Source organism: Equus caballus, chromosome 24 (genome assembly GCF_041296265.1).
Source record: "Equus caballus isolate H_3958 breed thoroughbred chromosome 24, TB-T2T, whole genome shotgun sequence".
NCBI classification, from domain to species: domain Eukaryota; kingdom Metazoa; phylum Chordata; class Mammalia; order Perissodactyla; family Equidae; genus Equus; species Equus caballus.
Window position 1 is genome coordinate 35,700,923 of NC_091707.1, and position 12,051 is coordinate 35,712,973.

The window sequence follows — 12,051 nt, forward strand, 5'->3', positions numbered from 1 at the left end:
TGTAAAAATCTATCAAACTTGACTAAAACCACTGACAATGGGTGTTCTCTAAAAGCAACCAATTATTAAGAGAAAGTCCATGCTTTCAGACTCCCCATGTCAGGTTTTAAGGAGGAATTCAGGACATTTATGAGCACCTATTATGTACCACATACAAATACTTGACATACACTGTTTTTTCCTAAAACTGCAGAGAGTTCTTCAAACAACAGTTTTGCTGAGAGAGAATTCACATACAGTAGTACTGACTTTTTTAAAGTCTACAATTCAGTGGCTTTTAGTATATTCACATAGCTGTGCAACTTTCATCACTATCTAATTTTAGAACATTTTCATTACCTCAAAAAGAAACACACCCGTTAGCAGTCACTTTCCACTTCCCCTATCACCTCACTCTGGCAACCACTAACCTACTTTCTGTCTCTACAGTTTGCCTATTCCAGACACGGCATATAAAAGAAATACTACAATACGTGACCTTTTGGGACTGACAACTTTAACTTACCATAATGCTTTCAAGGTTCATCAATGCACGGACACAGATTATTTTTTAAAACTTTACTACAATCTTACAAGCTAGGCATATTTATCTCTGTTTCACTAATAAGGAAGTTGAAAGGTTAAATGCTTTGCCCAAGGTCTCATAAGTTAGCAAGGAAATACTCAAACGTAGGCCTCCGTCTCCATGGTTCAACTATTTACACCATACCACACTGATTCTCAAATGCCTCAGAGTTCACTATATATATATATTTTTTTTTTATTAAAGAGTTCACTATATATTTTTTAAACTGAAAAATACAATGCCTTGTAGAACACCAGAGGTAGCAAAATAATCTTTTTTCTTCCTGTCTCTATGCTCACCCAAGATGCCTTTGAGCCCAAGAGCAGGGCAGCTGGTCGCCTATCCCACTGGCTCCCATGACAACCCCACTGCTTCTGAAATTGTGAGCACAACCCAAACCCAACAGAAGACTGTGGCAAACAGGCAGCATCACTGTGTGTTCTTTCATACAAGAGGGTATTCTGTGTCTCAGACCAGCATGGAGTTTAGAACGAAGCTCAAATAAGCAAACAAGAAACAATGAACAGAACCAGCCTTAGTTCATCAGTCACTCACAGGCAGCTGAAGTGTGAAGCCCGCTGGCCCTACGAGCCTAAGCCACAAACAAATTCATGATCTCCACATCCCAGTTCATGGCCTTATCTGCTCAGTGTGGCCACCACATCGAGCAGCTAGTACCTTTATCCTTAACTGCTCGATTCTCATGGCCCATTTACCTTCTTGCCTCCAATGTATCCTCCAGAAGCACCAAAGCTCTTGGTGAATGTTCCCATCATAACGTCCACATCCTCAGGATCCAGGCCAAAGTAGTCCACCACACCTCGGCCTGTAGGGCCCAGAGCCCCAATGCTGTGAGCTTCATCTAGATACAAGTATGCCTTGTATTTCTTCTTAAGGGCGATCACTTCAGGGAGGCGGACGATAGATCCCTCCATGCTGGCAAAACAGGGTAAAGAACACGCACACTGAGACCTCTCAACTCTCCAAATTAAGAGTTGGCCACTTTAGGATTATTAACTTTTTAAGCTTACTGCTTTTCAAAAATGGTCTGACAACTCTGCCAGTGGTTTTAAGCTGGCAAAGTAAGAAGACGTCATGGCTGGGCAGATGTCCAGAGGAAAGGAGACTGGATCTTTTAAAACAAGCACCAGAACACGACTGATCTTAATTCACCACAAAGGGATAAAGGTCACAGCAGAGTCTTCTAAAGCTTGAATTATAGGCAACATTAGACTTTGCGTCACATTGCATATGTTATTAAAATCACACAAAAGAATAAAAAAAATTAGGAGTTAAGAGAATAAGCGCATGGGCTGCAAATAGGTAACCAAAATATTTCTTAAAATTAAATGGTGTGTAATTTGTTTTGACATATTAGAAAACACATTCCAATTCTTGCTCCTATGTATAAATTCCCTCTACAAACAGGAGGAAAACAAAGGACCCAAATAGAAGGGAGATTTGGAGACCATGTAGCATGACGGAAAGAATCAAGAGCCAGACAAAAAGACCTCTGTTCGAGTGTGAAGTCTGCCTCCAGGTGTTTTAGCAAGTCATCCACCGGTCTCCGGGTCTCCGTATTTTCCAGAGGGGTCTAGATAAGCGTTCCCTTCAGCTTGAAAATTCTATGAGTTTATGGGGCCAAATCAGACAGATAAGAATAATAAAGCAGGATTACCTATATATTCCCTCCACAAGGATGAGAATTTTCTTCCAGGGCCTTCGTGTGCGAGGCTGACCATAAACAATGGCATCTTTCAACAGCTTCTCTAGGCTTTGCATATCTACAGCACACAAAAAAGAATTTCAGCACAAAGTACTTTCCTCTTTCCTGACTTTATTCCAGAAATGAAAATACACATTTCTATATTTCTTATTCAGGAAGTTGAGTCTCAGCTAGCCAAGGACAGTAACATAACTAGAAGTGGGCAGAAAAAGACAGGGCAAAATGGGTAAGCTCCTGCTGGCCTGAATTAAAATCTTGTCTAACACATAACAAATGTTCAAAACCATAGAAACTTGACTAAATGACTGTAGCACAGTTAATTCAGCTGGTTGGTATGCTTATGAAACGACTGATGTTTCATGTTAAATACCTTGCCATTCAGTTAGCTTTTTGTGTATTTACAGAATCAACTGTATCTTTAATCCTAGTGAGTCATTCAAAAATAAATGCATAAAAAAAGACTGAACAACAGAGTGTAAATAAACTACTACAAATGCATATATCTCCTAAAAAGCAAATATGGGGGGGAAATTTAAAAATGCATGCCCCATTTCCTTTCACCTAGGATATATGCAACAAATGCTTGTCAAAAAGTTTTTTCTTGGTAGCGGGTTAAAAAGACACCAGTCTAATAAAAATACACATGACTCTATGTGTTAAACAAGCTTGCAATCAGTTGAGATTATTTCATGGTTAACTTATCAGGTGTCTGTATCCAACTGAGTTCTTGTTCTCTGTTGGTCCTGAGGTGGTTAACAAGCCTAGAAAACTACACGGATGGTACTACCATTAATGAGGATCATAATTTTCCTGTTAAAAACAAATGCTTTGAAGACATTTCTTACCATCTCTATAGACGTCACACTTAAAACACTTGCTCTGAAATAATGCCCTTAAGGAACCCCGTGCCCCCAATCTACGCAACATTAAGTCTAGGGTGTATTGAATATGGGTAGGCGGCACCCCATCATAAAATCTGATTTTATACTCTTTACTGCTCATCACTGAAGGACGGGGTTACAAAGGTACATGATTTTGCTCTTTACATAAAAGGACTTTGGTAGAAAAGAGAAAATAAGGTAATAAAAACACATACCACAAACACAAAAATAATATGGCCAAAGGTTGTGATTGTATTTACACTTTCAGTTATTTATAACAAAACAATCTGTCTGCTATGTAACCTAGAGATAGGAGATGCTCCCACAGAAGTAAATACATCTGATTTGAAGCCGCTAGTCCTGCTGTAGAGGGCAATGTGTGGCAATCAGCAGGAGACAAGTAAAAATGTACTCATTGTTTTAGTTTCCTCTGTTTATAGACAGAAAGGAAGAGAAAAATAAATACCGGTTCAAAATTTTAGACAAAAGGAAATATCTATAGTAGAATGTTTGACCATATTATCTACATAGGAAAAAAAATTCAGTATGTCTGTCACATTATGCTCCCCAAATCCTATGTAAATTAAAGATTTAAATAAAAATTATATCACAAAACTACCCAGAAGAAAATATAAGAGAACCTTATGGTCTTAGAATGGGGGAGGCATTATGCAAAATCTAAAAGTCCTAAGACAGTAAGTGTGATAACATAAACATTTTAATAAGCCTGCACAGCAAGACACTAAAAACAAAGTTAAAAATAAAACAAAGAATATTGTAACATAGGGTCTGGCCCGGTGGCCGAGTGGTTGAGTTCGCGAGCTCCGCCTGGCGGCCCAGGGTTTTGCCAGTTCGAATCCTGGGCACAGACATGGCACCACTCATCAAGCCATGCTGAGGTGGCGTCCCACATGCCACAACTAGAAGGACCCACAACTAAAAATATACAACTATGTATATTTGGGAGAAAAAGGAAAAATAAAATCCTGAAAAAAAATACTGTAACATCAAAGAAAGGATAATTAATATAAAGGGCTCTTATAATCAGTGAAAGAGAAACAGTTTGAAAATGGCCAATTTACAAAGAAATACAAATACACTAACTGCATAAAAAGTCACTTGACACCCCTTAATCAAAGAAATAAAAACTAACATGTTATCAACTTACTAGATTAGGAAAGATTTAAATCTTTAGTTTTGGCCTGTGAGTAGATACCATCACTGTCATGTTGTTGAGGAAAAATTTGTACAATGCTTGGAGACAAAATGGAAAAGTTCAAAAACTTCATACCCTTTTTTCTAAAGGATGTTTTAGCAATGCCTTCTGATGTAGATAAGGGCTGGCACTTGAACTGGAAAGTAAGGAGGTAAGGGGCACCGCCCACCCCACGAGAAGAGTGGCCCTGAGCTAACATCTGTTGCCAATCTTCATTTATCTATCTATCCATCTATTTATTTATTTTTCCCCCTAAAGCCCCAGTACATAGTTGTAAGTCCTTCTATGTGGGATGCTGCCACAGCATGGCTTGATGAGCACTGTGTAGGTCAGCGCCCAGGATCTGAACTGGCGAACCCTGGGCCGCCAAAGTGGAGCACTCAAACTTAACCATTATGCCACTGGGCTGGCCGGCTTCATACCCTTTTACCTAGGCATTCTAAGACTGCTAGGAATTTATCCCAAAGCACTAATCAGACCATTGAGCAAAAATGTGAGCGTGTGCAGTACTGTTTCTAAGTGGAAAAATTCAGAAACGACCTCGATGTCCAAACAGAGGGATGGACTGAATGAGGGCACCTCCAGACATTGCCCGCACCCTCTCACGAGGGGAGGAGAGAGTCACGCGGACTGTCAAAGTTCATGATGTGTTGTAAGAAATCAGCAGGTTACCCAACAGTGTTTAATAAATCCCTTTTACACAAAACAAAATGCTGTTTGTATCATTCTCATTGCAAACCATTTTAGACAAGATAAAGACAAAAGGAAGAAAGCTATTAGCATCTAAAACCTTCCATCCAGAGGCACAGACCTAACGTGTGGGGGTTCTGTCTTCTTCTACTTTTGTCTGTACATAAACACATTTTCAGAAAAGATGATATTAAACATACACTTTGGTTATCTTTCCTCTCTACATGTGAGTGTTTTAACTACGAAAGGTATGCGTTTTTATTATAAATGATTATTTTAATAATACACACAGATATTTCCACTCAGGGAGAAAAGTTTTGGCTTCGTGCCACCTTTGCTGTGCTTTTACGGTGTCTGTTCACATCTGTATTTCAGTATCTGTGTTTCATAGTCTAACTGCTGATTTGTCTCTAGTCTCTTCGTTGACCATCAGAGATCCTCAGATCAGGGATCCTGCTTTACTCATCTCAATACTCCTAGTGTTATGGCAGACACATCATAGGCATCTAGTAAATGTACACTGAACAAGTGACTTGCAAACAAAAAACATGAAAAAGTTGACAGTCAAATAAAAGGAGAATGTTATATTTTGTACCAAAAAGCTTCCTTGAGCTTCTATTTTTATTCCAACGAGGAAGAGAATAACTTAAAAGACTGAACCAGGGGCCGGCCCCGTGGCCAAGTGGTTAAGTGCTCTGCTTCGGCGGCCCAGGGTTTCGCTGGTTTGGATCCTGGGCGTGGACATGGCACCGCTCATCAAGCCATGCTGAGGCAGCGTCTCACGTGCCACAACTGGAAGGACCCACAACTAAAATACACAACTATGTACTGGGGGGCTTCAGGGAGAAGGAAAAAAAATAAGATTGGCAACAGATGTTAGCTCAGGTGCCAATGGAAAAAAAAAAGATTGAACCAGAAGGATATTTTAAATGTTGCTACTTCAGCTTCATTTATATTGTCTATTATTAATGCAACTAATGTTACCACTGCTGAATATTAAACACTATGGCCAGAAGCGAATTCCATGACAAACTCACTGTTGTGTTTGAAGATTCGAATGGTTGCTCCTGAGAGTCTGGCTCCTAGAACCAGTGATGCGTGGTTCAGCTCATCACTCAGAATCAGGCAACCCTGCAAAACCACAAGCACAGAAGGTAAGACACCAGGGGGAAAGGTTTGCTTACACAAATGACGAAACACTAAAAGCATTAATAATATCTTATTAAGGAAAGCTTTACAATAGCAAAACTATCCATTTAAGAAGAAAAATGTATAAATGATAATTTTTTCGAAAATTTACTTAGGAAGTAGGTGTAAAATTCTAACCTTTTAATTCAATTTCTTTTCTTTTTTTTTTAAGATTTTATTTTTCCTTTGTCTCCCAAAGCCCCCCAGTACATAGTTGTGTATTTTCAGTTGTGGGTCCTTCTAGTTGTGGGATGTGGGGTGCTGCCTCAGCATGGCTTGATGAGCGGTGCCAGGTCCGTGCCCAGGATCCAAACTGGCGAAACCCTGGGCTGCTGAAGCAGAGCGCGCGAACTTAGACCACTTGGCCATAGGCCGGCCCTTTAATTCAATTTCTTCAGGTCCTGTGACTGACTTATTATTCAGATATACAGCACAAGGTTTTTACTTACACCTACAATCTGATACATCAGATAGTCTCCAAAGGCTTTCAGTTCCATTGGTTTGATGGCATTCCACGTGAGTTTTGGTATGATGTACTATTTTATTCATGGAAAGAGTGTCGGGTGGAGAAGGCAGCTGAGGCAGTAATGCCTGTAAAAACAGTGCATTCTTTTTTTTAAATATTGGGACCTGAGCTAACACCTGTTGCCAACACTCTCTTTCTTCTTCTTCTCCCCAAAGCCCCCCAGTACATAGTTGTATATTCTAGTTGTGGGTCCTTCTAGTTGTGGCATGAGGGACATCGCCTCAGCATGGCCCGATGAGCAGTGCCATATCCACGACCAGGATCTGAACCAGTGAAACCCTGAGCCGCCAAAGCGGAATGCGTGAACTTAAGCACTCGGCCACAGGGCTGGCCCCGAAACAGGGCATTCTTCTTCTCACTCCTAACTAAATCCAAAGTCCCATGAGGATCCCACTTGTTAATCTTTTCCCCAGTGACATGGAGCGCAGGCCTCAGTTTTGCCCTTAAAATCCTTGAACAAGCATTACTTTTAACATGTAAACATGGGTTTCTGCTAACGCAACAAAGAAGTATGAAGCTCTCAGGGTTTTTATTTCTGCCTCAGTTCCTACTTGTCTACATCTCATGGGGCCCTTGAACCTGTAAGATGTGAACTCCAAAATACGTTTTTCTCTGTCAACAACGGCCTGAAAATATCCAATAAGATGAAAACAAAAGTACAGGGCAGAAAGCACCAGCATGCTCCCATGAGAATAAAAGGAAGAGAAAAGATATATAGACACATATATGCCTAATTATTAGAGTATTCTTGGCGGGATACTTAAGAAACTTGTAACAGCAGTTGCCCATCTGAAATTTTTACTGTGTGTAAAGTTTTTATTATTAAGATTAAAAAGCTACCTAGTTAAAAATGTGTAGATTACAAATGAAAAGAAGTAGAGTTGGAGGTACCAATATGGACTGATGGTTTTAAAATTTATATATATGTATACACACACAGATGTGTGTATTCATGAGTTAGTATACATGCATATATTTTTCTAGCTCTATTAATGGGGGGGTGAAAAGCAGTGATACCCCTGTCTCAATAAACACACCAGACACTGGTTTCTAAATACCAGCCGCCAATAAAAGGAACCAAGGCTCAGTGGAGAACTGGTTGACCCCAAGGCTAAGCTGGGGAAAAGACAGCCTGGAGCATCTTGTCATGACAGAAAGAAAGTATTCTAGGGAAAAAAAAGGCTGGGTGCATATTTAAAGGGCATAGGAGCCCACCTGAAGGATCTCCCAACAGCCAACACTGGAACGACTTGAGCAATAAAATAAAAAGCAATCATGTTGGACCCATATAACAAAATATTCATGAACTCATATTGATAAATAGGGGAGAAGCAACAACTGTTTCTTAAAAGAACAACTCTTCCTTCAGAAGGATCAAAGTTATAAAGACAGGAACTGTCACAGATTGCAGGAGACTGAGAAAATACAACTAAATGCAATGTGGACACTCGACTGGATGCTGGAACAGAAAAATGCTATCAGTGGAAACACAGGTGAAATCGAAATAAGTTCTGAACTTTAGTTAACAGTATCATATCAAGGTTAATTTCTTAGGTTTGACAAATGTTCCATTGTTATATAAGATGTTAACATAAAGAGAAGCTGAGCCAAGGGCATACAGGAACTCCCTGTACTTTTTTGAAACACTTCCGTAAGTCTAAATTCATCTTTGAAAATAGTGTTAAAATTGAAAAGAATGAGAGAAACCAGGAAAAAAAATAAAGAGAGGCTGAATTTCTCTTCTGCAAGTCTTTAAATCCTTTCCTTACCACTCTGGGTAGCCCACTATACCTTAAAAGGTAAAGCCCACTATACTTTCCCTCTACACAATTTCATTTTCTTCTCTTTCTAGCTAATTTTTTTTTTCTGGCAAAATCTGCAACATAATTGTGCTTTTATTATATATTTATATATATGTATACACACACAGATGTGTGTATTCATGAGTTAGTATACATGCATACCACTTTTGTAGACAGCCTTATTCACCATTTCTATGTATCAATCTTTTTCTTCTAATCTACTATAAGGTTCTACTATATTCTTAGTTCAAAAATAAAATAATTAGGGGTCAACCCCGTGGCCGAGTGGTTAAGGTCGCGCACTCTACTTTGGCGGCCCAGGGTTTCGCTGGTTCAGATCCTGGGTGCAGCCATGACACCGCTGGTCAGGCCATGCTGAGGCGGCGTCCCACATGCCACAACTGGTAGGACCCAAAACTAAAATATACAACTGTGTACTGAGGGATTTGGGGAGAAAAAGCAGAGAAAAAAATAAAGATGATTTTTAAGAAAGTTGAAGATTGTATTCTCTAACAAAAACTGCAACAAAGATTGTTAATAAATAAATAAATAAATAAAATAATTAAATGTCACCAGTTAACATCTAAGTGCTTAATATGTTCCAGGCATTATATTAGGGGTTTTAAATGCATTATTACTTTTAATCTTCACAACAAATCTATGAGGTAGGTGGTATTATTTTTTTTTTTTTTTTGAGGAAAATTAGCCCTGAGCTAACTGCTACCAATCCTCCTCTTTTTGCTGAGGAAGACTAGCCCTGAGCTAACATCCTTGCCCATCTTCCTCTACTTTACATGTGGGATGCCTACCACAGAATGGCTTGCTAAGCAGTGCCATGTTCACACCCGGGATCTGAACCAGTGAACCCCAGGCCGCCAAAGTGTAACACACAAACTTAACCGCTGCGCCACCAGTCCGGCCCCAAGTAGGTAGTATTATTATCCCCATTTTACATATGAGGAAACTCCCGTTTGGAGGAGTTACAAATCTCACCCAAGATCACAAGCACAGTAAGTGACTCAATACAAAACTTCTGCTTCCAGAACACATGCTCTTAATCAATATACTGTCTCCCCCTGCATTAAGCTAAAAAAACAATCAACCACTTCACAAACAAATTTAGTATCTGATTCAAAGAAATACTGAAACTGGATTAGCTGCTGCCTTTAATGGATTAAATGATATTTAATAACATTTCATCTATAATGTTAGATTTAGAAGAAAGATCTTTAAGGCAGTATCTTCCATGCCCGTACATAATAAGTCTAATTCAGGCCAGCCCTGGTGGCCTAGTGGTTAAGTTTGGTGCGCTGCTTCGGCAGCCAACATTTGGTTCCCGGGTGTGGACCTACACCACTCATCTGTCAGTGGCCATGCTGTGGTGGCGGCTCACAGACAGAAGAGGAAGACTGGCAGACGTTAGCTCAGGATGAACCATCCTCAGCAAAACAAAACAAAACCAAAGAAAAGAAATCCAATTCTAGATAACAACTGTTAGAGTTTATAAGGATACAGGGAGAAGCAGGACGAGACTATTTAATCCTCTAGTGTAAATAAATCCTAAGAAATTCCAAAAAGAATCTGAGGTTGATGTTGCCAAAACACAGGACAGCAATGTATTATAATCAATGTCAAGTCAAAGAACCATACATTTATGTCTTTCAAGGAATTTGTCCATCGCATCTAAGTTGTTGACTTTACTGGCATAAAGTTGTTCTTAATATTTCCTTACTATCCTTTTAATGTCACAGAATGTGTAGTGATGTGCACTCTCTCATTCCTGCTACTAGTAATCTGTATCTCCTCTCCTTTTACCTGACCAATCTGGCTAGAGATTTATCAATTTTATTCATTTTCTCAAAGAACCAGCTTTGGTTTCACTGATGTCTCCTATTGTCTACTTTCTAATCCATTGATTTCTGCCTTTACCTTTATTATATCCTTCTTCTGTTGGGGATCTTTGGGTTTCATTTGCTCATCTTTTTCTAATTTCTTAAAGTATAAGTTTAGATGGCTGATTCGAAACTCTTTTTTTCCCCTAATATAAGCATTTAACGCTACCTATTTCCATATGAGCACTGCTTTAGCTTCATCCCACAAATTGTGATTTCACATTTCCATTTAGTTAAAAATAATTTTTATTTTGTCTTTCTTCTTTGACACATAGGTTATTTAGACACGTGTTGTTTAATTTTCAAATATTCAAGGATGTTCTAGATAGCTCTAGGTTACTAATTTATAATTTAATTCCATTACAGTCAGAGAACATACTTTGAATAATTTCAATTCTTTTAAATTTGTTAAGGTTTGTTTAATGGCCCAGAAAATGGTCTATCTTGGTAAATCTTTTGCTGTTGTTGAGTGAAGTGTCATAAATGTCAATTAGGTCAAGTTGGTTGATAGTGTTTTTCAAGTTTCTATATCCTTGCTCATTTTCTGTCTAGTTCTTCTATCAGTTATTGAGAAGGGTGTTGAGATCTCTAATTATAATTCTCTATCTGTCTATTTCTCCTTTTGGTTTCATCAATTTTTGCTTCATGTATTTTGAAGCTGTATTATTAGGTGCCTGTACATTTCAAATTGTTATGTCCTCTTAATGAATTAACTCCTTTATCATTATGCAATGTTCCTCTTTATCCCCAGAAATATTCTTTGCTCTGAAATCTGTTTCTATTACTACAGTCACTCCAACTTTCTTCTGCTTATTGTTTGCATGCTGTATCTTTTTCCATCCTTTTACTTTTAACCTATATCTTTAAATTTAAAGTAGGTTTGTGGTGGAAACTTACTTAATTTTATCTAATCTGACAATCTCTGTCCTCTAATTAGAATGTATAAACCACTTACATTTAATGTAATATCACTATAGTTGGGTTTAAATCTCCTCCTAACTATTTGTTTTCTATTTGTCCCATCTGCTCCTTGAGGAACCATACATTTATATAACTGACAAGGACTTTAGAGTTAACCTAGTCCAAGTACCTCATTTTACAAAGGAAAATTTGAGGCTCAGAATGGTCGTGATAGGCTCACAGGCAGAGAGCTAAATTTGACCACATAACCAATCAAACAAAAACTCAAGTCTTCAGACTCACTAATCCACTGATTTTTCAATATAGCATTCTTAGAAGCAGTGTTAAAATGAGAAAATCTTGAGGACACTTTCAAGTCGATAGTGCTAAAACGTGATTTACAAAGTCTCTTCTTATCTCTTCTCTCTGCTCTTGTCCCCTCACAAACTCTGTTCACAGAAAAGAAAATACATACGTATCAACACACACATATACGTATGTGTGTGTGTATATATATAACTTTTAACCTATATTGTTAACCTATATTATCTGTATTATATATATATATATACACATAATTTGCCCATATATCTCTGAACAACATGCATTACAGTAAGAACAAGTATTAGGGAACCTAGGTATTTACATATTTTTCTACTTAGGTA

General features: G+C 38.4%; 1 protein-coding gene across 3 annotated transcripts in view; it reads right to left on the reverse strand.

Annotated features, from left to right (window-relative positions):
- SPTLC2 (serine palmitoyltransferase long chain base subunit 2) overlaps positions 1-12,051 on the reverse strand; it is a 101,863-nt gene that overhangs the window by 51,893 nt on the left and 37,919 nt on the right. For all 3 annotated transcript variants that reach the window (XM_023628188.2, XM_023628186.2, XM_023628189.2), the window contains exons 6-8: positions 6,116-6,209; positions 2,244-2,349; positions 1,282-1,501 (exon numbers count right to left, since the gene is read on the reverse strand). In XM_023628188.2, the coding sequence (XP_023483956.1) occupies positions 1,282-1,501; positions 2,244-2,349; positions 6,116-6,209 (420 nt within the window). The remainder of the gene's footprint in view (positions 1-1,281; positions 1,502-2,243; positions 2,350-6,115; positions 6,210-12,051) is intronic.